At 43.8% G+C, this 24450-nt stretch overlaps 1 protein-coding gene and 1 long non-coding RNA gene across 2 annotated transcripts in view; one reads left to right on the top strand and one right to left on the bottom strand.

The window, feature by feature from the left end:
- Positions 1–314: 314 nt before the first annotated feature.
- LOC106885536 lies at positions 315–4719 on the bottom strand. Its single transcript, XR_001411459.1, has 2 exons — positions 3770–4719; positions 315–460 (listed from the first exon to the last, which is right to left on the bottom strand). It is a non-coding gene; the product is annotated as an uncharacterized LOC106885536 (long non-coding RNA).
- Positions 4720–7505: 2786 nt separating this feature from the next.
- KAT2B (K(lysine) acetyltransferase 2B) overlaps positions 7506–24450 on the top strand; it is a 44134-nt gene continuing 27189 nt past the window's right edge. Inside the window, exons 1-5 of the mRNA XM_014937626.1 lie at positions 7506–7613; positions 14871–14997; positions 19678–19823; positions 20325–20414; positions 22177–22358. Of these exons, the coding sequence (XP_014793112.1) occupies positions 7506–7613; positions 14871–14997; positions 19678–19823; positions 20325–20414; positions 22177–22358 (653 nt within the window). The remainder of the gene's footprint in view (positions 7614–14870; positions 14998–19677; positions 19824–20324; positions 20415–22176; positions 22359–24450) is intronic.

Below are 24450 nucleotides of genomic sequence, written 5' to 3'. Positions count from 1 at the left end.
TGTCACCTGTGCAGGAGCTGCCTGCCAGGTCCCAGTTTTACGTGATCAGCTTTGGCCAAAGCAGCAAAGAACTTTTATCTTACGTAAAACCCCTTATGCAGCCTTTCTTAAACTCATATAAGACCTCTGAAAAACTCTCCACCTGAAAAGCCAAGCTCATTTGCTAACCCAGCAGCCATGTCCCACACCTGCCATCAGCTGTAGCACAGCTGGCCGCCTGGTTCTCCAAAACCACCTGCAGAGGGAATGATGCAGGAGGAACAGGACATCTTCTCCCAAGTGAGTCAACTTAGGTGCGCGTAGTAGCCTACTTACTGTATCCCCAGAAGCAATGATGCAGCTTCAAGAAAGTCTTGTTAGGAAAGGTGTGGGAAGAGATAAAGATGAACCTGGTGAGTCACAGGAGCATGCCAGGGGCAGAGCCTGTCTTCAGGACTTGGGAACACTCCCACCTCTAGACCTGATAATAGGCAAGAAAGAAGGAAGTGATTAATAATTAAAATAATTATGGAATAAATTATGATAATTAGTTGCCTCATTTATCTTCTTAAGTGTTGTCCAAAACTGGAATCTTGGGATTCCAGGCCCACTGGTTCTGTGTCATCCTATAAAGTGGAAACAGTCCCCATTATTAGGTCTTCTTAGGTGAGAGTTATAATTTGTGAGACTGTCCTTTTGGGCAGAGGTGCAGCTCCTCAGCCGGGAGGAAACATCAAACTGGGAAACAGGAGTACCAAAAAAAAACCAAACCTGGCAAAAACAGCTCTTCCCACATATTCTGCACCAGTAGCTGGGTCTGTCTTGGTGGGACAGAGGTGGCAGTTTGTAACCCACCAAGTGCCTGCATGGGGCAGAGCAAGGGGATGCAGACAGGCTTTGAAGCATCAAGTGGGGGGTGGCAATTCCACTGGGGTCAGCATGGGAGGCCAGGCACGGTGGACATGCGAGGCTTTGGGGATCCACAAGGAGAAAGCTGTGGAAGATGGGTGAAGATAAGGTAACTGCACTTTCTTCCCAGTGATACCCTGCCTTCCCTACCCCACAAACCCACACCTGGGGTTACAGCTGTTCTCCTGGGCTTCCTCTGCTTTTTCCAGCTGCACACACCTCAACTGCAGTTAGGCTAAATGGAGGGTTTGAACCTGTTTAGTTGCTGTGGTTTAGCCAAGCAGATAGCCATGGTGCTTGAGTCTGTAATTCTTGGCACTTCCAGGTGCTCTCCCACCCAGACAGGGAGAAGGCTCAGGAGTGGGCTTGCACCACTGGGTGTGCTTTGGCCAGTGCAACCTCATCTTACAGAAATAAAAGGGACTTTCCACATGGGAGTTTTATTATCTAAGTCAGTGTCATATCAAGGGTGCTGGTTGGCTTCTACTCATGTGCAGGGAGCAGAAAGGAGGCCCCTTCCCTCCCCCAGTTGCCCAGGGGTCTGTAAGGCTGCTAGCACCGACCGACCTGCCCTACATGGGGACCGGGTGGTTAGCAAAACTGTCACAGCAAAGCCAGGGAAAGCACGCTGAGTGGGGTCCCAGAGAATCGCCGGGACCTCTGCCACGTATTTAAGTAGCAGGAAGGATCACAGAATCACACAGAGAAAAAGATGACAAAAAGATGTTAGGAATTAACAACAAAAAAAAAAATTGTGGAGAGGCATAGAAAAAAAGGTAAGAGAAAAATAGAGAGCACATCCCACGTTTGCATGAAGCAATCTAGAGCTCTCGCTACGATGAAATAACACAGTGTAAGCTTATGTAGTGATTGCAGATGGCTAAATAACATTAATAAGCAGCTTCTGAACTTGGCACACACAGCTCACATTGTACCAACAAAGGCAGCAAATGCCCTGTGCTGTGGGAGCCCAGCCTTTAGTTTTCTCACTTAAATCAAAACTCTGACTACAGTCAAGAAGAGCATCCTCTGGGTCAGAAGTGAATTAAAACTGGCAAGTCCTCCATCACTAACAAGGAGTTTGGGTTACTGAAACAACCATGAGTTTTGTAATGACATTTTCTCCATTTTTTTCTTTTTTTTTTTTTTTTGAAATTAAAAGCCTTTTAAATGTGGTCTTATTGTATGAGACAACACTCAAAAGTACATTGGAATACCAGTTTTAACTGGCCAGTGTTTTTGCAACTTTTTAGCAAGTGATTCTGTGATTCAGACAAAGATGTAAGACACAACAAAAGAACAACATATTTTTCCCTTTTTTTTTTTTTTTTTTTTTTTTTTGCATTTGTTTCTTTTAAAGACTGGGTGATTGGGGTGTGAGGTTCCCTATAACAGACAAAGGCCTAGTGGGAAGGTCTGCCATCTGCATCATTAAAGTCACATGTAAGCACCATGGGAAGCTGACAAGATGCTAGAGACAGCATAGCAAACAAAACTTTTGTACTGTTAATACTTCCACTGATTCATAAAATATTGATAGCAGTCCTGAATGCGTGGTGGCCAAGAGGGAGGCCACTTCACCCACAAGGAATGCGCTAATGAAAGGACACAATAGGATTTTGTCCTCGGAGAAATTCCCTAGAGGGGCAAGAGCTCCTGCTTTTTACATTTGCATTGAATGGCAAGAATAAAGCCAGGTGGGAGAACAGGAAGAAAGTCCCATCTTGAACAAAAGGAGAGGGAGAGAGGGCTGGGTTGGGCACACTCGCTCTGACTCCATGGGTTGAGGGGCAGGGGCTGGGAGGTCCCTCTCAGAGAGGCAGCATTCAGCAGGAGGCTGCTATAGTTGACTCATTCTTCAACTTCTGTGACCGAGATAGGCCCCGAAAGCTCCAAATGAGAACTAGGTAATACGCAGGCATCAGGCACACCCTAAACTGCATTTTAATTTCCTCTTTTGTCATTCTGGCATCAAGAGTGCAACCGCCTCCTCTGCTGGAACAGCTCACACGCTCCTGCACCCCAGCCTGTCGGGCCTTCAGGCCTTCACGGGGAATCTGGTAGAGAGCGACCAACGTGAGATGCCGGGTCTCCTGGGAGCACCTCCTCGGGGCTACCAGCAGCCGCAGAGAGACTCAGGAATCACAGGAGCTGGCCCCTGTGGCTCATCCAAGCTCCTGGCTTGCTTAATTTGATGCAGATGCCTTAATTTGATGCCTTCTCCACACCAGCCAGCCGCTCACCTGAGTTGGGGTGCCAAGGAGCACAGGCAGGCAGCTAAACACGGCCCTCAGAGTCAGTTCGACCTGTGCAAACCCACCGACATGCCCCGAAGGACAGAAACTTTTAAAAAAAAAAACGTTTCTCAGACAATGCTTTTGAGTTTGAGTCTAATTTAATATCTTCATAGAGCATGCTTAATGATGAAAAATAAGCACCAGAGTGATTCTGTTGTGCTCAAATGGAGTTATGCATGCGTTACAATTAGAAAATTAATTCGTACTTGCTTGTGAATTCAGTCAACAGAAAAAGCCAGCTTGGATATATGAAATTGAGAATAACATTTATACACTCATATGTCAAATAATATATTTTTCTTTCCTAATGTGGTGTAGCCTGTCATGGCCTAATTACATTCACTGAAGTTAGCACAGCCCAAGTTATAGTCCCATGTTTCCAGTCAGAAAATGGTATTTTCATTCCTTACTCTTGCCAAAATTGTGAGTGTAATATTTTATCTGTCACTGAAGCAGTTTAAGAAAAAGTCAATTTCTTTTCTTTTTTAAAAAAATAAGTATTAACACAAAGTTAGAATGTAAGCAACAATTTAAATCAGGCTTAAAGCTAAAAAAAAGAAAACAAAAAAAAGAGAAAGACTTACCTATTTGTAGTTGAAGAGTGATTTCTTTCCAAGCTGCTCCTCTGCAGTAGCAGGCAGTAGTTCTGCATGTGTAGTGAAATTAGTGTTTATAAATGTTACTATAGTAACTGTATCCGTAGCCACAGGCTGGTAGACTTACTGTTCTGGTTATCTAGTGAGCAGCAAGGTAAAAAGGAAAAAAAAAAGTCATCGTATTGTAAGGTAGCCATTCTTCCAAAGATTCAAGAACGAACTGCAGTAAAAGTGTATTTTGTCTTTATACCAACCAGTGCCTTACTGTAGGCACTACAGCAGTGCTTTTCCCATTTAGATCCTCATAAACACACCACGAAATGCAAACAAATATTCAGGCAGTTAAGGAAAGTCAGTATCTGCTTTGTAACAACTTTCCTCTTTGATGTTACTTTAACAGAAGTAAAAACTTTTCAGGCTTTTAAGGACCTTGAATAATAAGATGAAAGAATAAGGCTGTTTGTACAGGCTGTGGTCCTGTGAACACCTCTCTGTGGAGCTGCAGACATACACGCACGTGGAGTGGCCTTAATAAAACACCAGTGGAGTCACTCACCTGTGTGAGAATAGTCAACTTACGTTCAGAATTGAAACGTGTAATTTACTTATATGCGGGCGTGCAAACTTCACGCTGGGTTAAATATCATTAGCTTACCACTTAAAGGAGAAGCTGGTGATTTGGAAAAAAAAAAAACAAAACGAAAAAAAAAAACACGTTGGGGGATGTAAAGGCTAGAGCAGCTCCCTGAAAAAGCAGGAGTCTATGTTCAGGGATGAACATGAAGTGGTCCATGGGAGCCAATACGCTGTTCCAGATGTGCCCTTTGCTGGTAACATTTGCCACCCGGTAAGAGAAGTGGGAAAGCCGAAAGTGAAACTAAGCAAGAACAGTTTTATTTTACACGTCTGGGAGAAAAGCAGAAACCTAACCGGCATTAAAAAAAAAAAAAAAAAAAACAAAATAAAAGAGTCGTTTCAGTTCAGGGAGAATTAATTGCTCTCTGAAATTTTCCCTGAGCGCCTGAGAGCATGATAAAATGCAAACAAGCATTTCCAGGAACACCTGAGAAGATGGGTACACACCTCCTTGGATTCCCAAGGAAACTCCTGTTCCTTCACAGTGTTGGATGCTGTGCAGCAGCAGAACCCAAAACAAAACAAAAAGCCACAAAACAAGCAAAGAGGTTCTCAGGCGGCCGTTACCAAACGGCAGCTATTTTGTTATTTTAAAATATGATTCAGACAGTTAAAAAAAAATAATAAAAAAAATTAATTCTCTTTTAAATTTCCCCATCATTTAATGTAAATGCCAACCCACCCGCATAACCCTACGGCTGACAAATATTCAGAAGGGGAGGGAAGAGGGAGATCCCAGGGAAAGCGTTTTCCTCACTCCTCTTCCCTCATTCCCCAAAATACGACTCTAACTTTTGCAGAAGTCTGGAGTCATCTATCGCTTGCCCGGTGCAGGGCCTGGCGTCTGCGGGGTGAGGATAGGAAAAAAAGGCTAAGCCTCAAATCCCAACCTTTTAAACCCCCGGTGCCACACTATAGAATTGCCATTTGTGGTTTCTTAACAGCTCCACCGCTTTTTTTACATACGTGCGACGGAGCGTAACCGCCTCGAAACCGAAGCCCTCGCTCCTGTGCGCAGAGCGCAGTTTCTGCGGCGGGACCATTTACTTAATTTCAGCTTTCAATTAAAAGGCAATCCCTTTCAGACAGAAGGCGACCCGCTGTCAACACTTTTCCCCGTACAAATAAAACCACCAACCAACAAACCCCAACCGAAAAAACCGAAAACACCATGACCCAAGGGCCTGAGCACTCTTTGAATTCTCCTGTATTTAAAGCCGAGGGGTAGAAATTGGCTGGGATGGAAATTATTCGGGGGAAAAAAAAAAAAGAAAAAAAAAAAAGAGTAAACATTAAATCGTTTAAAAGCGGCTGCCAAGTGCCGAGCACGGAAGCGCAATGGTTAAGTCACACAAAGTAGTGCCACTACGAGGGGGGGATCGGAGCCTGCGGCCCCACCGCGGGCTCACCGCGCTTCGGCAGCGCAACCGCTCCGCGCCCGTGCGCGCAGCCAGCCGCGCCGCCACCTCTTTCTAGGGCAACTTTCCCCGCGGCCTGCCGGAGGAACGGGATGGCTCCGTAGCGCCTTCCCGCACTCGCCGGGTACCGTCACCGCCGCCGCCCTTTCCGCGGGGGCGCAGTGCACCGCCCGCCCCCGCGCAGGGACGCCCCCCGCGGTGCGCAGCGGCGGGAGGCGGGGAGCCTCTCCTCCCCATAGTGGGCATGCTTCATCCTTATCTAATACCACCTCTTGCTTCAGAGGCACTGACTGTTCATCAAATGTGTCCCGTTCCCCATGCTCTTCCTCACAAGAAGCAAGGGAGGGAGGGAGGGAGGCAGGCAGGCGGTGGGGAAGGGCCGCGCCGGGCGGGGGAGGCGGCCCGGCTGCAGCCCGGCGCTCCCCGCGGAAGTGGCGGTGCCGGTGGATCCCGCTCCCCCCTCAGCTTTGCGGCCGGCGAAAATACACCCCAAACGCGCCGGAGACGGGGGGGTGAAGGGGAGGTGCGGCCGCCCTCCTCCTGGCCGAACCCGGGGTGGCAGCGGCGGTGCCCGTCCGCGGCGTCCGTCTGTCCGTCCTGCGGCGGGTGGGGCGGTTCCCGGTGCCGGCGGTGAGCGATGGGTTAGTGGCGCCCTTCGCCGCTGCCCGACGCGTAAACATCCCGGCGGAGCAGCGGGGACACCCGCTTACCCGGGCGGCCGCAGCCTCCCCCGCTCCCCGGCCCCGCTCCGGGGGCTGCCGGTCGGACGGGGCGCGGCGACGGCGGCCTCGCAGCCCCCGGAGCTTGTTGACACGGCACAAGCCGCTGGCCGGAGCTGGCACCGTCGCCAGCCCCTTTGGCAGAGAAGCCAAGGGGTGCGGCCGCCCGGATTGGGAAAGTTCTGTGTGTGTCATGTCCCCCCCCTCCCCGGTGTCCGGGGGTCTCCTCTCCAGCGCCTGCCCCTTGCCCTCTCTGGAATTCGGGAGCGCTGCCCTGGGGTTCCCTCCACCAGCCCTTTCCCTTCCACCTGCAGTTGTTTTTCTGGGTGGGAGAAGCAGGGCTCGCCTGTGTGCCGGGGGGGAGCGGGGTCAGGGCTGTCGCTGCTGCCACTGGGAGGACTGGGATGACTGGTGTTGGTGTGGGGCACCCAGAGGAGGACCCGCGTGCTGAACTGGGGGCACGGGCCGCTGGCTGCACCCCTGCTGTCAGGGCAGTGCCTGGGCACACAGCGCGTCCGACATGTTGGGGTTGGCAGGGCTGATGTCAAACGCTGTTTGTGAGAAATGTGCATCTTATTTTCTCCATTCTCCTACTTAGGAGCCTCGAAAGGGCCAGTAATAAGTGAAGGGCCAAGCTAAATCCTAATGTACGTGAGGAGGCATCATAGAGTGGCTCTGCAGTCCTGTCAGAGAATCACAGAATCTTCTAGGTTGGAAGGGACCTTAAAGATCATCTTGTCCAACCGTCAACCTAACTGACAAAAATAGACACCCACACAACAAACAAGGAGCATCATCACTAAACCATACCTCCCAGCACTTCATCAACCTGTCTTTTGAACACCTCCAGGGATGGTGCCTCAACCACCTCCTTGGGCAGCCCATTCCAATGTCTGATAACCCTTTCAGTGAAGTCGGTGGTGCGAGGAGCTGTAGCTGTGTGCTGAAGGCATGGCGCAGTGCTGCTGTGTGAGGGCAAGGCGAGGAAGCCACACACGTTTGGATTTCTTAGCTGTTTTCCCAATGTGCAGGCACCTCCGCTTCGGCCTTGGTGCACACGTGTGACGTTGCGAGGTGACACAGGTGTCAGTAAGCTAAAAGAGCAGCTGGTGTACTGGAGACTCGTGGCCCTCGCGGCAGGCTGGGTTGGCATGGTATGGAGCTTTCCCAGTGCTGAGTCCTCTTCACACCCCCATGTTTCCATGTCATTGAGACTGGCTGTTACGTGGTGCTGGATGTGGGGTGGGCAAGATCTTCATGGGCTGTTGGGAGAGCTTTCTGGGGACTGCCAGCCCCGCGTGTGCGCTGCCACAGGTGCTTTGTTGGAAGGGGGACGGGTGTCATTTGGGAGGGGAGGAAGGTACACCGCGGCCTTGCCGCCAGCCCCTTCTCCCTCTCACAGGGCTCCGGTGGTGGGGTGCGGTGTGGTGACAGTTCCTGCTGCCGCTGCTCTGCTGGGGTGCCCTTGCTGGCCCTCTTCTGTGAGAAGTCCTGGGTATGTGCCCCATTGGCACTCCAGTGATGGATGGAGCGGGACCCATGGCCAGGGGCACCCCAGGGCCTCTTCCTCCTGCCAGGATCTAGGCACAGCCACAGCACTCAGTGCTGCTCCCTGTCCAGATTGAAATGCAAAACCTGCTTCTCTTTGTGAATTCAGTGGCACCCAGCTCTCTTTCAGGTTCTCAAAACAGGAGCAAGTAGGCAGACGGGAAGCTCCTTGTAAACTCATCAAGCGGCTTCTCCTGTGGGATAAAGGGGGAAGGATGGAGCAGGGTGGAAGAATGCATTATTTTGCTTCCTGAACACCTGGAAGATGCTCCAAGAGGACACTGCTTGGCTTGTAACATTAGTGGCTTGCAAGAAACTGTAGCAGTGCTGAGTGTAACTGTGAACTTTTTCTTAGTTTGGGCTGCAATTTCTATTCCATTTATTTTGCGTTTCTGTGTGTGAGTGCGAGAGAAGGTGAGAACTCACACCATCTCCAAAGGGGATGTCTGTGGTCATTCACATAGTGGCCATACGTGAATCTTGTGTAAATCTCTACAGAGCTGTACGAGTTGAAGTGCAGGAAATAGGTAATGCTATCCTTAGTGTTGATCACCTTCTCCCACGTAAGATTCATTGCAAAATTCACCACACAGAATTTATTAGGAACTTAACCTCAGAGGTACTGGGAGCAGGAGAGGCAGGGAGTGTGTGTTCACTAGGGAGGAAGAGCAGCAACACAAGAAGATGGAGCAGTCAGTGGCCGTGTAGAGGGTGAGTCTCACTGGTGACAGCAGAAATGCCGAGCAGGAAAGGGTGGAAAGGGCTGCTCTGGAGTAGAGTGCTCAGTCCCCAGCAGGGACCTCTTGGTCCTTCTTCAGCAGTTCCTTTTCTTGGTGAGAAGCACGTATAAAGACTGCTGGCAAAGATATCTTCAGTGTGTGCACATTCTGGGCAGAACGAGAGTGAAGTTTAGGGAGCTGCTGCCCAGGCTAGAGAAATATGAGATTTGTTTCTTTTTCCCGAGAAAGAGTTGGGACAGGAGAGTTGTAGCTGTCGAGCTGCTCCACCTGACTTTTTCTCCTGTGAGAAAAGGTTGGGGTGGAAGGGAGAGAACAGGCTCCTCTGGGTTAATAAAAACGCCAAAGCCAAAAAACAACCCTCCAAAAAACCCAACATCCCCCCCACTTTAAATGCCCATGTTTTGCGGGGAAGAAAATGTGTACTGAACATTAAGGTGTATATTAGGAGTTGGCACAGTTTTTGGGAGTTTGGGAAGTGCACAGTAGTGCTGTATGATGTGTGGGGTTTTGTATTTGGCACTCGCTCTATCTGTGCACGTATGAATGGCTGCATAGATCGCTTTGGTTTTGTCCAGTGTGAAATTGAGCATTAGGCATGTGAGCTTGCAGCGCTTTTATATAAAAGCAGCACTGTGTGACTTACACACGTAAATATATTTAATGAAGAAGTAGGAGGAAGTCTCCTCGGCTTTTTTTCCCTGTTGGTTTACAGTATGTGAAAATAAAACTCTCTCTCCAGTCTCACTGGGAGTATTTCTTATAAACAAGTTGAAATATGTACTATTTTAGTACGCTAAGTTTTCTGTAAAATTGGTTATTTCTCATTATATGTCTCTTACAGTAATGGCTGGATGCTTAGAAATATAATTAGAACCCAGTAGCCTAAGGCATTTGCGCAAGTGGCAGGGAACAATTCCTCCTTGAAGAAAGACCTTGTGCTTTAGATAAAACAAATGGGCAGAGAGTGAGAAGGATTATGATGAGGTGACGTGGTGGAAGGTGAGTGAGTGGCAGAGGTTGAAGTAAAATCTGGGTCCTGGGCTCCAGACCAGCTGCTCACCCTTGGCAGAGGCATTTCTTCCCGCTTCTCATCCTAGTGTGACCTCTATGGAGTTTTTCTGATCCTACATGTAAAAACGGATTCATTGGGTAAATATGTACCACCGTCTCCATAATGAAATATATTTTTCCCTGACTTTTATAAAGCAGATTAGGATGAGGCAGACTCGGCCATATTTCTACTGGACTTTGTATAGTGTGAGTACAGCTCCTTGAATTTCAACTGGAAATGTATTAAAGTTGTTTTCTGCAGAAGTGTGCAGGAGACATACATGACATCTAAAGCTTTCTTACCATCCATTTCTTAGTAAATCTATTTTACAATGTCTTACAGGCCAAATTGAAGCATCTTCCTTTAATTTAAATAGGAAATCTACCGTTCACTTTACAAGGTGGGAATTGGGCCCTTATTATTATTAAAAGCTTTATATGGTAGCCTACAATTATTCTGTAAGTGAAACTGGAAAGTACAGGGAATAAAAGACTCAGATTGATCAATAAGTGAAGAACATGTCCTTAGTGCTGAACATTGAACTGATTGTTTAGTATTGTTAAACACAAATGTGTCAGCTAATTTCCTGATACTTATGAGTGGCTCTCCAAGCAGTGTCTAACTGTCTGGTTGCTGGGTACTGGATATTTGAGTAGGAAAAATACATATTTTAACTTTACCCGTGTATTTGTTACGGTTTGTCTGATGTTCTTTGTTAAAAGCATCAATTTGAGAGTATTGCTTGCAGGAAAAAGAGGGTATTTTACACGGCTTTTGTGTTGGGAGGAAGAATATTTTTTCTAGAGTAATTACACTTGCTGGAAATAGGAAAATCTGTAATGTTGTGTATAATCTGTTGAGTCTGTTTTGCATCTCAGTTACTGGACAGGGCAACCTGTAGGATTTTGAGTTGGAATGAGGGCCCAGCACAACAGCTGGTTTGAAACTCAGTTTTAAGACTGTTGAGGTCTTTTACTTTGTAATTAAGTTCATTTGAAGTTTGCACGTTTTGTGCTCGTTTCACTATCCAAAGAGGTGAGGAATGCTTTAGTTCGTAAGTTACTGTGACATTCTTCGTTTATTTCATTATTATTTAGACACCTGAAACCCACTTAGAAGGGGCTGAGATGTGCAGTGTTGTAAATTTCAGGTGCTTCCTTTTCAAATAAACATGCTAACAATGGGTGTTAAGATGTGCTGTGTTTTTCACTGTCCTTTTTTGACCTGCTATCAGCATATTCGGTATTTTAAAAGAAACAGTAACTTCAGTTTGTCCAGAGTTGCAGTTTTCACTGCCCTGAGCTACAGGACGGTCTGATTTCCCACACTGAGCACTCCACCTAACATGGAAAGGGTCAAAAAAAGATAGAAATTATATTGTACAGTGCAAAATGTACTTAATTTCTTAACTGGTTTTTTCGGGTCATAAAGGGGGAGAGGGAGGGTTTTTCAGGAGAAGGGGCAGGCGACAGTGTGTAATTGTTCTATTATACTGCACTCATCCAATTTTATTAAAAAATGCCAATGAAGATGCAGTGTTCGTGATCTGCAAAGATGACAGTCATTACTTTTCAGGCTTCAGTAGGGCAGAAGTCCCCAGCTTTCTCCAGTGGCTTTATCAAGGCTCTGCAGATGTCCCAGAAAACAAGACTCAAAGGACTGGGTGTACTAGTTCAAATGCTTCTTTTCCTTCCTCCCCTCAAAACTGTTTTGATCTTAAATTAAGTTTTTGCGGAGGTGAAGTCATACTTTATTTTCTAATGAAAAGCAGATGAGTGACATTTAAAAAAAAAAAAAAAAACAAAACCAAAAACAAAAAGAAAGAAAGAAAGGAAAAAGCTGAAGATAGTCAAAGAAAGGATTGAATGGGAAAACCGCTGTGGAAGACTTAAAACAACTCAGCAATTTAAGCCACCGAGGAATGCACATCGCGTATTCACTGCAAAATACTTGCACTGTCAACACCTACAATGAAAGCTTAGTTTTAAAGAGGACCTTTTCGGGTTGTGTTTCCCCTTGGTTAACAGAACATTTATGCTGATTCTGGTGTTTTATGGAGACACTAACAAAAAAACCCAACCTCATAGTTGTTTGAGAAAGGTCTCTGGAATAATTTGAACAATATAAATTAACAGCTGCTTCAGCAAGATCTGGCGAGGAAATACTACTGAGGGCAGAAAAAATCTGCAGTTGAACACACTGTTTTTATTCTTCTGTGGGTGGGTTGATATGTATTTCTGGCAGTTTAACTGAGCTGTTATCACGATTTGTACATCTGTTTGTTTGCATCTTTGCTGTTAATTATTGTGTGACACTAAATTTTGTGTAGTTACTCACTGTTTATAGTTTTTTGGCTTCATAGTAAACATTGTGTGGTGAGCTTCTGTGAAACACTGCTTCCACTTGGAGAAAATAGTCTCAAAAAGCTTGTGCCTAGCTGAGGGAGTTTTTTTTTTGGGCGTGTTTCATTGTGTGTGATTTAAGGCAATTAATAATAAGCATGATATTATGTCAGTAATTTACAGTGTTGAACATTTGTCCAGACAGCTGCATGGGAAGGATCAAATCATGCTTCCCTAAAACAATATTCAATCAATTTGTTTGAGAACTTCTTTACAATTGTCTCTTGAATTTTCTTTGGCAATAAGCTCATTTTCTGACAGTTTTTTTTCGGTGACAGTTTCTCTATTCTTGTCTTAACTGCAAAAACTTTGATGGCAACGTTGTCTCTCCCGCAAAGTGAACGTGGACAGCTTATTGGGCATTGGTTTTGTGTAGCTCGAGAGGGTAATTGGAAGTGGGGTTTCATGTCATCTCACTGATGTCCAAAGTCCCTACATCAGGGTGATGCTTGGTTTCCAGGTGTCACTCCATCACTGACCTCTCTTTCTAGTCTTTAAACTGTAAGAGATCCTCTAGGTCTGGATGGCAAAACTAAGGTGAACGGGCTCAAGGCCTCTGAGTGTGTAAAGGGCGGGTTTTGCTGTAAAATAGCATTGGGCCTTCATATTAATCATAGGAAACATGGTAGAAAAACAACATGCAATTCACCCTAAGTCTATCCAGATTGCATTTTACAAGATATTTTTTTTTAAAAAAAAAAGAAATTATTTTAGTCTTTCCCACATACTGTACTGAAGCCTCCCTGCTGCCACCCCACAACCACAGGCGGTGGGAGGCGGTCTGTGCCCACATGGAGGGTTTGGAGACCCAGGGCCTTCAGGCAACACAGGTTGTCCCTCTTCCGAGGGAAGTGCATGGAAGGGTTTTGCTGGGCAAAACCAGCAAAGCAGGTGGGTTTCTGAGTCATCCTGGTGGCTCCAGCGACTGAAACCACCACTCGCACCCCTTAGTACCCGCCAGAGCCCAGGAGCCCAACTGGCTGAAGACTTAAGCATTAAAGATGAAAAAACCATCATGTGGTGCTCAGCAACCTGCAGCCAGCAGTTTTCTTGGTGCTGAGATTGCTGAATATTGAAATTAGTTTGGAAGAACAATTTACCGTCAATCTACAAAGCTGTCAGTCTCAGGAGCTGTCAAGCTGTAATCCTTTTCTGCTTCTCCTGGGTGCTTCTTCCTTAGGTAAGATGGGATTTGGAAACATAAAAGGAAAATTAAATAGGTTCCTGAAATAGATTGCACTAAATATATTCAGAATATAGGTTTTGAAAAATGACACATTAGTGCTGGATATATTAACGTCACAATTTTTCCTACTAAGGTTGTTTCAGTCATAAATATTATGCAGCAGTTGGCATACTTTCCTCGCTGAGGTCTTGGCATTGCAAATTCATGAGTATCTTCTTACAGCCCAGTGCACAGGTCTCCCTGAACAGTAGGAAAGCACACTTTTCTTCCGATTAGAGCTTCATGTAGGGATATGAATGCCGGTAGAAGAACTTCACCATCAAAATAACTAAGATCTATTGAAAAGAAAATCTCCTCCTGTAAAGCTGCTCTTTGGATTATGAGAATCGGGAGTTTGTGCTTCCCAGTAACTTGACACACCATGACCCAAGTCACAGCCTCTCCCTTCCCGGTCACCCCTTCTAGCTGCAGTCTGTGGGTGGTGTTCTGGTTTCATTGGTAGCTTTGCTGTCTCTGGCATCCCTTGCTTTTGTGGCCAAGCCTTGCTTTAGACAGCGTTCGCCAACGGTGCAATGATTGCCTGCTTATTCCAGTATTTAGTTAACCCTGGGTGGGTTTTCCTGGGCTTGGTTTTGGTTGCATGATTTTGGTTGCCCAGGGAGGTGGTTGGGTCCCCATCCCTGGATGTGTAGATGTGGTGTTGGGGTATTTGGTGTAGGGGAGAACTTTGTAGAGTAGGGTAGATGGTTGGACTCGATGATCCCAAGGGTCTCTTCCAACCTAGACGATTCTATGATTCCTTGGTGTCAGTATAGCTGATAAGGCAGTGATAAACGTGTTGCCTGATAGACAACCTCTTTGTGTTTAAATCATTAAAACTGTCTTGATGTCAGGATCCATACCTGTTGACGTACCAGTAAATGTACTGAGCAACCTGCTCTGGTGGGAGGTGTCCCTGCCCATGGTAGGGGGGTTGGAACTAGATGATCTTTAAGGTCCCTTCCAACTCTAACCATTCTATGATTCTATGTTTCAGTAATACTTTCATATAGGAGCTAGAGGGAGGGCTTTCTGTAAAGGAATCAGCCAGAGTTTGTGTGTCTGTTTCTCTGAGCTTGCCAAAACCATGTTAATATATTTGGGGTGCTATTCTTGTTTCTGATTATTTCTAGAAAATAAGGTCTAGCCGCGTGGTAGATAAAAAAAGCAAAACCAAACAAGGCAACAATAACAGAACACCCTGAAAATCCCCCAAAACACAAAAGCGTAAACACACACACACTCCCCCACCCTTTATTATAAGAATGTTACTTTTAATCACTTGTGCAATGAAGAGGTTGGAGCAAGTTGCTGTGTTCTGATCGCTGTGTCCCTTTGCTTTGTTTTCAGGCCGAGGAATCCTGTAAGTGCAATGGCTGGAAGAACCCCAACCCGCCCCCCACGCCGCCGCGGGCCGAGCTGCAGCAGGCAGGGGTGAGCCTGGCCGAGCCCTGCCGCAGCTGCAGCCACGCGCTGGGTAAGACACGGGGCTCCCCCCGCCGTCCCCACAACCGGGGGTCTCCGCTCCGGCGAGGACCCGAGTTGAGGTGCCACGCCAGGACCTAGAAATGACGGGTCACGATCAAACCTCAGTGTCGATGATTTAGATTAAAATGGGGTTACGATTGAACCTCGGTAACATCCCTTAAAATACCTTTAGGAAATATCCTAAAATGAATTTTGAAGAAGTTGAACTAAGGTATAACTTCTAACAGCCCGGCCACCTTAAGTTGTTAAAATGCAAAAGCACTTTTAAGCCACCCGTAACGATTTTAGTACTTTGGGTAACATAGGCATTAACCTCATGTTGTTTTATCTGTCAGCTGCCTTTCACAGAATCAGAATCACAGAATCTTCTAGTTTGGAAGGGACCTTAAAGATCATCTTGTCCAACTGTCAACCTGATTTTGACAAAAATAAACACCCACACAACAAACAAAAAGCAACACCATCGCTAAACCGCATCTCCCAGCAATACATCAACCCGTCTTTTTAACACCTCCAGGGATGGTGCCTCAGCCACCTCCCTGGGCAGCCCATTCCAATGTCTGATAACCCTTTCGGTGAAAAAATTTTTGCTAATATCCAGCCTGAACCTCCCCTGGCACAACTTGAGGCCATTTCCTCTAGTCCTGTCATCTGCGACTTGGGAGAAGAGACCGACCCCCACCTCTCTACAACCTCCTTTCAGGTAGTTGTAGAGAGCAATAAGGCCTCCCCTCAGGCTCCTCTTCTCCAGGCTGAATAACCCCAGTTCCCTCAGCCTCTCCTCATAAGACTGCTGCACCAGACCCCTCACCATCTTTGTTGCCCTTCTCTGGACCCGCTCCAGCACCTTGATGTCTTTTTTTTATGGGAGGGAGCCCAAAACTGGACACAGTACTCGAGGTGGGGCCTCACATGAATGACTCTCTCTCGTGGGCTGTATTACATTTTCTTACTACAGGATAAACTATAAAATATTCTCGGACATTGCTAAAGCAGGTGCTCTTGCCTACAAAAAGAACTGTGGCTTTTCCCTGTCACAGAAAATAGTACTGGGCTTGTACAACTTCACCATTGTCTAAGTTGTTGTGCTTGCATATTGTGGGAGCAACTGCTCAAAATCCAGTGAAATGGTGGTGTGGGGTTTTGTTTTGGTGTTTTTTCTTCAAGCTAATAATAAATAGTGATTTGTTACCCATGTAGCCTGAAAAAAGAGTGGTGAATCACTGTTATTTTGTTACGAATTTGTGCTTATCCAGAATAAAAGCTGATGACTTTTTCTGCTTACATTAGCAAATACTGAATAAAAATTGAGCTAAAATAAAATTCAGAATTAATTTAAAAGAAGAAGTCTCTATTTAATTTTTGTTCATATCTAGAACAGGACAGTGAAGTAAGAAAAAGGAAATCTAAAACCTTCACAATGATAATATATTTTTTAACTTTTGAAAATAATATTATACTTTGTGTGTAATACTTTTTTCATTTTTAATTGGGATTTATTTCTATTTCTGCTCTGTTTTCTTTTTATGCTCTCATTACTTTTGATCTGTTTCTGGGCTTTTCAGAAGATTCCTTTCCTTTCCTAATATCCCAAATCTCTGGCTTTGCCTGCAGGAGAAGATTAACAAACGCATAGTATCGCAGAAAGTGCGGTCGCTTTAGCCAAGTTAGTTTCAACCTTTCATCATGAAGCTTCTCTGCCGCTTTTGGTTTTGCAGTTAGGGTAGCTTGTATTACCTGTCCCTTTCATTCCTGGCCTTTGAAGAAAAAGGTTTTTTTTCTTCTTTTTTTTTTTAATGTCTTACGAGATGTGTCTGTCAGTTCCCTGTTCTTCAGCAGAATTTGTGGACGCCTGTGTAGTTTGTAAAAAAACTCAGCTCTTCTAAAGGCTGAGACTGTTTTTATTCTATTTAAAAAAAGTCTTATACTGGTTATTAGCTAGGCAACCAGGGAAAACCAGTACCAGTGAAACGTACCTTATGGAACAGACTGTATTTTTATTTATAGTTGTTTTTAGAAAAGGTAAAGATTCTTGTTCTGCCAGCTGCAGCTAATGAGGATAATGTTTCATTTGAAGTAACTGAAATGAGTTGCTGTCTGCTTCCTCATACTACGGGCAAAAATATGTCTTTCAGCGGTATTTTCCGAGATAATTTTCCTATTCATCTCCTCTAAATTAGTGTGTTCTCCTGAATGCCTTCAAAACCAGACTCACCACAAGGTGTGCAGGCTTCAGATTATCGTCTGCGCTGCATTTTCTCTTCTTCAGAGAGCTGTTTAAATAGTGATGTAGGAATTCCAGTACTGGTTAAAGCCGTGCCTGGTGTAAAATGTAGAATGTTCAGGTTTTTTGACTTTAAAAATTTTATTGTTTTCTACCAAAGGTAATCCTAGACATTAGTCTTGATTGAGACATCTCTTTTTGGGGCTATGGTTCGATCTTCAAGCCAGTGCAGTTTTTTGTTGCATAAGTCTGTTTGGCAGTGCATGTTGGTTTATCCTATATACATTAGTAGTGTTTTTATGTACACACTGATATTGAGATAGACTCAAAGGAACGTGGCCACAGCCTGTTTTCTAACTGCTCCTAATTCATACATTCAATTACTTGCTTACTGAAGTTGCATGACTGAAATAATTAACCTGCTGTTTCTCAAGGCTTCATATCATTGCATTGGCCTTCCTCTTTCTGCTTGCTTTCTTTTTCTGTATGCTGTGGCAGCCTGTACTTGTGATTCATTTTTTGTAAATTTATTATTTTGCAACCACAACAGCAGCTGAGGAAGGATGTACCAGTTGGGCAATGCAGATGAGTGGGACTGTGTAACTCTAGTCAAGAGTAACTCAGTATTTGATGTCAGTATACTAAAGCTTTGATTTTAATAAAACATTTACTGATGGCCACAAGAATTTGGGAATGGGCTGTGAACATCTGAAGAACGATGGTTTTTTGAGCTGATGTACAGCCATTGGTGACTCCACAGTAGATGGTAACCGGTAATAAATACAGGGCGGTGATACATTTATATTACTTTTAGATTCACCTTATGTGTAATAATTCTCTAGTTTAATAAAACGTTTAAATACAGCCACTAAGTAGTCAAGGTAATTTTCAGCATTGTTATGGAAACCGTGTGGAAATGGCTTCTTATGCTGATGTTTTATTCATTTGTTAGTTGAGTGCAAGGTTTCTTCAGTATGTTATCAATTTCTCATGCAATGTTCATCTAGGAGGGAATTTATTGCTTTTACAAGATCAGGACAGACAGCTGGGAATATTAAACCTTCATATTTGGCTCAAGGACAGAAATGAAATTGTTATTCTACCCAGAATGCTGAGTATTTGTCCTTAAAGAAAGCCCATGATCCCCCTTTCAGTTCTGAGCTCAGAACTTAAGACACTGTATTATAAATGTTCATTTACATGGAAATGATTGCTGAATCTTTCTAACGTTCTGAGCCACAGTGTCCTTTTTACTTGAAGCTGCACAAATGCATTGAATTTAAATGTTTTGGCAGGTGTTATACCAAACTTTCTGGAACAAACCATCTTTGCTGGGTAGCTAATAAATAGCCACCAAGTTTTCAAGTCAAGCGTTATTTCTCCCCAGTTCCTCTCTCCTTCAGGAATCAGATTTGTGCTGAAAAATTCCTACCAGTCCTAGTGACGTTGGCATATCTAAGAAAATAGAATAATTATCTAAGAACTAAATATTAATACGAGTTATTAAAAGATATAAAAACTAGTATGCCCAACCTTTCAAATAATCTTGCTTTCTTGTAGAGGATGTTTTCTTCTCCTTTTAGAGGAAAGTATATGCGTTCTATGTGCATTGACCTGGAGTCAGTGAAGATCATTGCTTTTTGTAATGCAAATATCTTCTTTCTGTTAATTGACTTTTTGTTTTAAATTGCCTTCTCAATTCCTGGGGCCAGTTGTTCAAGCCAGTTTGAAATGAATGTCCTGCTTCATGTGTACAAACCTCTAGCTTTTGAAGATTACAAATATGGAACTGTATTTACCTTTGGAGATCACAAAAGGGAGTTTTGATACATTGGAAGATGCTTTTTTGTAAACTTCTGAACAAATGAGCATGTACAATCTTCAAAAGCTTTGTTAATATAGTGTGTACAAAGCTTTGTTTGACTTTACGTGATATTAAAGACTTAGCCAGTAATGTCCAGTTTAAAACAAAAAGCCTATTTACAGAGCTAATTTTTTTTTAAATCTTCATGGAACAAGTTGCTACTTGTATCGATAACTGGATTACCTAATTTATGGGAATTATGGATTTATTTTCTTTAGTCAAGAAACCTTGTCTCAAAAGCATAGGTCTTGGACAAAAATGTGTGTAGTTGTTTATGTATTGCAACATCTTAGTACAGATAGGACTTGTGTGGTCTAATTTAAGTGTTAACAGACACTGTGATTGCAACCAGCCCTTGTTCCTCTGCTCTGGGAATTGACACCCCTGGACTGCCTTTACAAGTTGCTCTGATGTAACACATATTTCAGTTACCTGTGAAATGTGGTGTTCTATTTAAACAGGGTATTACAGGATCCCGTGCCTTTACCATTAGGGCTTAGTTTGAGATATCCTGGGGAATACTTGTGCTATGGGTTGTCTCAGTAGGCTTTTTTACAGGTTTGGATTTTTATTTTGTTTAGCTGCTCATGTTTCTCACCTGGAGAATGTGTCCGAAGAAGAAATGAATAGGCTCCTAGGGATTGTATTGGATGTGGAGTATCTGTTCACCTGTGTCCACAAGGAAGAAGATGCAGACACCAAGCAAGTCTATTTCTACCTGTTCAAAGTAAGCTGAACGTGTGTAGGAAGGTATTTTGTGCTCTCCCTCATAAGCCAATTTCACTGCCCCTATTGACTTCATCTGGTGAGAGGTTTTCCTTTCTCTAATGTGATGCTCTAGCGTGGGCGAGATGCTGTGGTACTCGCAATGTCCTGCACCTTATTCCAAAAGACATCTGGATGGTCCAGGTGCTGACCCCGAGTCCCATCCCTGAACGCTGCACTGCAGCCACCTGCAAACCTTACTCCCCACTTACACATGGGGAAAAGTCAGTTGACACGGACGCTGGACTTGGCTGCCTACATGTGCTCAGAGTGGCCTCATTTCAAAGAGTATATGAAGAAATTCACAGTAAAGCCAAGTAGCTATAAGTTTAGACGACTAAGCAAGCAGGCATCTAGCCAGAAGATTTTCAACACTGCTTGCAGTGTGTTGTGCACCTGTGAATGCTATTGACCCTCGGTATGCAAACATGCTAATTTTTACAAATTTGTGTATGTTCAACAGCTTTTGAGGAAGTGCATTTTACAGATGGGAAAACCTGTGGTAGAAGGATCTTTGGAAAGTCCCCCGTTTGAGAAACCTAGCATTGAACAGGTAAACAGCCAACACCTGGGTTTGGTTGGTGTGGGTTTTTTTCCAATTTGGTGGTTTTTTGGGCATTTTATTTGTTTGTTGTGGGTTTTAGTTTTTTCCTTTTATTTGTTTGTTTGTTTGTTTTTTTAAATGTAGGCACTGGTTTTGAAAACATGCTGTGATAGGCAGTTTGCAAATGTTTCTGTATGTTACTTAGGACATCGTAGGAGACTGTAGGAGCCTTCTGCTGTTGCTTCTCCTTTAGTGTTGGTACAATGGTTACATTATTTGATTTCTCTCATCATTCATCTTATGCTTTAATGAAACTGACTTTTTTTGGTCATTTTAGAAAATGAAATTAAAATGCTACTTTTATTTGTGGCAGTTCTAATCTTTCTTTGTTTCGGGTGATGAATAATGCTGTTGAAGTTTTGAAATCCAATATTAAAATGACACTTGTCTTCTGTAAATCAGTGAAAATGTTACATTTCAGTTCTGTGAGATCATAGCCTTCTCTTTCAAAGGGTACACAATAAAAAACAAAGCCGAAACCAAAGAATAACTGAGGCTTTTATAACTCTCAGTGGATAAAGAACATATAATAAATTCAGATTTGTGTTAAGCAAGCTCCTGGGAATGCACTTCTGGCACTGGAGTGAGCCCATGAGCTGCAGTGAGACTATGCAGAGGCTCCCATGCCTCGCTGAAACAGGAGCTCAATGTTTTCCCATCCGTGTATGAATGGATGCTGTATTGTTAAACAGGATATTTCAAATGTGAAGACTGTTACGTGTAATAATTATTTCCTTGAGCTCTCACTCCTTATAATTTAGGAAAATCAAAAAACTTTTTTGCTAAATTTCTAGGAGGTCTTCATCTTAAGTTTTCCTTTATTTGAGTATAAACAAAGAATAAGTGTGTGTAATCCTCATGCGCTCCTGGTTTTTAAAATATGCTATTTAAAAGATTTTGTACAATATTATACTTGTCACATTCTTCATACTGTTTAATTCACTTAAGAAAGTAAAGTTTAGAGACGAAAGGGTAGTTCTTCTTGCAGTTTATTTTGAAATAATTTTCCCTTAAAATAGATGAGTATTTTCAACTCTGTTTTTAGCAGTTCAGCAACTCAATCACACAAAATTATTTGCTAAGCAGCATTATTATAATTTATTTATAATATATATGTATTGCAGCACTTTTAGTCATGCATTTTAACTATGTTCGGTAGGTTTTTTTAAAGTATACAGTATACAAAGTGCAGTGAAGTGACATACTTGTGAAATACTGGCATTTCTTGAAGAATGTAGGCACAAACTTAACTAGAAGTCCACAAGTTCTAGTCCACTATTGAAAAGCGGCTGGAGAGGATTTTTGGTGATAGTTAGTTACAGAGGAAGTAAATCATGCAGCATGATTTTCAGCCAAATTGTGCATATATGAGCATTTAGAAGAAGGCCCCCTGGATCTTTCTGTATTCCCTGACAAGGTTTTTACTTTAAAAAGCAAGAAAAAACAAATAATTTTCCTTCTCTCCCTTTAACTCAGCTGCTGGAGGTGGATAGAATAAGAATATCTGGATGTATCTGCTGCTGCGTACAAGGGAACGAGCTTGTGGCAGCTACACAAGCAGCTGAGCAAGGAGTTCATGGTCTCCAGCATTTGTTTTGTTTCCCACATAATGCAAGTTCAGGGTTAATAAAAATAAAGTGAGGAATGTTTGAGGACACTCCTGCAAAAATTATGGCTAAATAATTAAATATCTTTTTTCTTCTGTTTTAAGGGTGTGAATAATTTTGTGCAGTACAAATTTAGCCACTTACCCTCAAAGGAAAGGCAAACGATAGTGGAACTGGCTAAAATGTTTCTGAACCGCATTAACTACTGGCACCTGGAGACACCTTCTCAGCGAAGACTAAGATCACCCAACGATGACATCGCAGGGTATAAAGTGAATTATACCAGGTAATGCTGCTTTTGCTGGTTACAAGTCTTGCCTATAAACATGGCACGTGCACGCTTCAGGAATACACCAGTACCTGTACACTGTAGGTACACCATGTGAATTTCTGCAGTTGTGGAGTTTACATGAAAACCCAGGGATTTTTGTGTGAGGCTGTATCAGAGTTTCACACGCATCCTTGTGTTTTTAGAGATGTGCTTTATCAGCCAGGAACAGTGAGTAGAGGTTGTGAACACCTGTATCTAACAACGCTTTTGCGCGTCCTGTGTTTGCAAAGTTGCTCTCAGGCTTAAGATGTGAGCCTCATGTGAGATCCTTATTTAGCGTATTAGAAATTCAGGCAATTTGTTATTCAACTTTTTTTAAAAAAAAGAAGATAACAATAAGCATTGTGAAGCATCACAGTTTGAAACCAAATCATAGAAGATTTGAAAAATTAGAGTAATTTTGTAAGTGCTTGAATGCTAAATGGTGAATAGATATTTTTATGTTCCTGAAAATGATTGTTCTTGTTATGACCTTTTAATACATCGTCAGAATTCAAAGGGATAACTTAGTCACTGGGGGAAGAAGAGCCAGGATAGAAAGCTGGATCTCCTTTAATTCTGCTTTTCTCATAACAGTAGTGCAGTGCCTTTTTCCATTAGCAGAGGGACAGCAGTTAAGGTTCCTGCTGGTGCATGCAACAGTTAACCTGCTGTCTGTGAGCGCAGGCAGCAGTTACCCCATGTCCCTGTCCTGTCGGCACACCCGCTCCCAGGAACGCTTTTCCTGGCTAAGGATGAGCACAGCCTTTAGCCTGCTTTCCTCATGGCCTTTCCTCTGACAAACCTCAGCTCCATGAAGGAGAACAGCAAACCCTGCTGTGAGTTGAGACTGTGGCTGGTGATGGGGCAGACTGTGCTGTGTCTGTGTCCCGTGGGGATGCTCTCAGAAGACCTGTCCCCTCAAATAACTGCCCGGCCTAAAGGACAGACACTGATAATCCATGGGGCTCCTAAGACCATTTTTGATGGTCCATTTGTTTGTGATGCAGATGTCAGATAGCCAGGGTTGGTTGGAGTCAGCTTTTATTAGTAATCAATAGCTAGTGTTGGCTCTAGTTGGTGACTTTTGTCGTTAATCATTTTGTCACTTGTGGTTTCTCAGACCTTCCCGCCCACAGTCCCTAAGGTTCCCTCCAGCCTTTTCCATCTGATCTAACCTGTCATTGTGAGCTTCTCCCCTCCGCGGTGTCCGAGTCACTCCTGGGGTGCGGAGGAAGCCACTGTGCGCCACGGGGGCCTCTCATGAATTCCTGCAGGCACCGACGGCGTTTGAAAACCTGATGATTTCAGTGAAACTGTATCAGTTTCACATGCATCCTTCTGTTTTGAGAGGTGTGCTTTATCAGCCAAGAGCAGGGAGTAGAGGTGCAAACAGCTGTATCTCACAACTCTTTTGCAGTTCTTGTGTTTGCAAAGATTAAGAGATGAGAGTCTGAGAAAGCATTTTGAGACAGCCTGTATTTCGGGTCTGGATGAAGAAATCCATGTGGGATCCAGCACAGTCTGTTTGCATCTAATTCTTAACATTTTGTTTTCATTTGTTGGAGCTTTCGTAATGGTTGTGGTCTGACTCTGCTAAAGCTACAGATACCTTTGACCGTTCACTTACAAGTGTAATAAAATTTCCGGATATCGTGACCTACATAGCCAGGGCACTCCTGATTTACCTCTTCAGTACCATGATCCCTTTTTAAGAAGAGTAACAAGACAAGCTGTATTTTCATTTCTTAATGCAAAACTCACTACGCAGGGAGCTGCTGGTAAATGAAAGAGTATCGAGTCAGGGTGTAATGGGAAGAAGCCAGCTGGTGGGAGTCCAGTTGGATCTGGGGGGAGATAGAAGTGTCACCCTTTCTGCATCTATGTGGGAAATGCAGAAGTTTAAAGAGGGGAAAAATATGCCAGGCTAAGGGTCTTACAAGTTTTAGGCAGGAGATGTGGGAAGCTGAATGAATGAGCTGTGGAGAGAATCCCTGACATCAACACAAATTTTATGTGATCTATGATTAGTGTCTGGAAAAAGAGCAATTTGTGGAAACTAGACTGC

The sequence above is a fragment of the Calidris pugnax genome, unplaced genomic scaffold (assembly GCF_001431845.1).
Source record: "Calidris pugnax isolate Ruff unplaced genomic scaffold, ASM143184v1 scaffold11, whole genome shotgun sequence".
NCBI lineage: Eukaryota > Metazoa > Chordata > Aves > Charadriiformes > Scolopacidae > Calidris > Calidris pugnax.
Note: the sequence above shows the minus strand (reverse complement) of the source record. Positions and strands in the feature narration are given on the sequence as shown.